This window comes from Hevea brasiliensis, unplaced genomic scaffold, assembly GCF_030052815.1.
Source record: "Hevea brasiliensis isolate MT/VB/25A 57/8 unplaced genomic scaffold, ASM3005281v1 Scaf413, whole genome shotgun sequence".
In the NCBI taxonomy this organism is placed as follows: domain Eukaryota; kingdom Viridiplantae; phylum Streptophyta; class Magnoliopsida; order Malpighiales; family Euphorbiaceae; genus Hevea; species Hevea brasiliensis.
Window position 1 is genome coordinate 1 of NW_026614933.1, and position 1,362 is coordinate 1,362.

General features: G+C 33.4%; 1 protein-coding gene across 1 annotated transcript; it reads right to left on the minus strand.

Annotated features, from left to right (window-relative positions):
• Positions 1-3: 3 nt before the first annotated feature.
• Positions 4-1,104, minus strand: LOC131177343 (iridoid oxidase-like; the record flags this gene model as incomplete). The annotated part of the gene is made up of 2 exons (XM_058142313.1): positions 1,096-1,104; positions 4-612 (listed from the first exon to the last, which is right to left on the minus strand). Coding segments are annotated over exons 1-2 (612 nt in total), but the record flags the coding sequence as incomplete, so codon positions are not given.
• Positions 1,105-1,362: the final 258 nt, after the last annotated feature.

Below are 1,362 nucleotides of genomic sequence, written 5' to 3' on the forward strand. Positions count from 1 at the left end.
CATGGTCCTTAGACGTCTCTTGGGTATGACATTCAAAGGCACAAACTTTCTCACTGTCATCCCAATGTTTTCTCTCATATCTAAGGTTTCTGGAATTGAACCTTTGACAAGCTCCCAGTCAAAACATTGAATTAAAGATGCAAGACCAAGGAGAACTATTCGTTGAGCCAATACCATACCTACACAAATCCGTCTCCCTGATCCAAATGGAATTAGCTCAAAATTTTGCCCTTTGTAGTCAATGCTTGAACCAAGAAATCTCTCAGGCTTGAAGGATAATGGATCTTTCCAAGAATCTGGGTCTCTTCCTATTGCCCATACATTCACAAGAACTTGAGTATCTTTGGGTATGTGGTACCCCATGAAATCTGTATCATGCATTGTATTTCTCGGAATGAGTAAAGGAATTGGAGGATGGAGCCGAAGTGTTTCCTTTAAAACAGCTTGCAAATATGGCAGCTTCTCTATGTCAATCTCTTCAACATTTCTATTTACTCCAACTACTTCATTGAGTTCTTCTTTAACCTTTCTCATGGCTTCAGGTTTGCGAAGTAACTCTGCCATGGCCCATTCTACTATTGTGCTTGTACTGTCTGACCCAGTAAACATTTCCTTCAACATCAAACGAAAACAAAATTAATAAATTTTAATCCAAAATGTACTTAACTAAGTGCTTCCTTCTTAAGAAATCATCTTCACTTCATGATTTATATAACATAATTATTGTGCAAAAAGGCAACCACAATAGAGAAAAAGACTATGTAGCTGAGTCATAACTAAAATATTATAATTTAGAATTTATTAAACTTCTGTTTGACATTATTGTTAAAATTGCTTAAGTTAATAAAAATATTTAACCAAAATATATTTATGAAAAAATATATTAAGCTTATTTTGAATCAAAATTTCCATATTTATTCTAAAACTCCTAAAATATTACAAATTGTTTTCCAAACTTTTTAAGTATATATATATATATATATATATATATATATATATATATATATATTTTTTTTTTTTTTTTTTTTTTGAAGTGTGATTTTAATCCATAACCTCAATGTAGGGGTGGGATTAAGTTGCTGTTAGTAAGCTTACCATTATGATTATGATAGTTTTTTCATATGAATCCTCTTTAATCTTTTCCGTCACCTTCAGAATTCCAACAATGTGTCTAGGAGTCCTTGGCCTTACTAACAGTTTGTGCTTCAATCCTCTCCACTTACCAGGCACTGGCCCATCTCTATCAAACTCAATCCCCAAGTCTTTAACATGTTCTTCTTTGATCACCTTGTGGATCAACACATTTCAAGAAAGCAGAAAGTCTACTACAGTTCCGCTTCCTGCCAGCACTGAAGTCTTCCT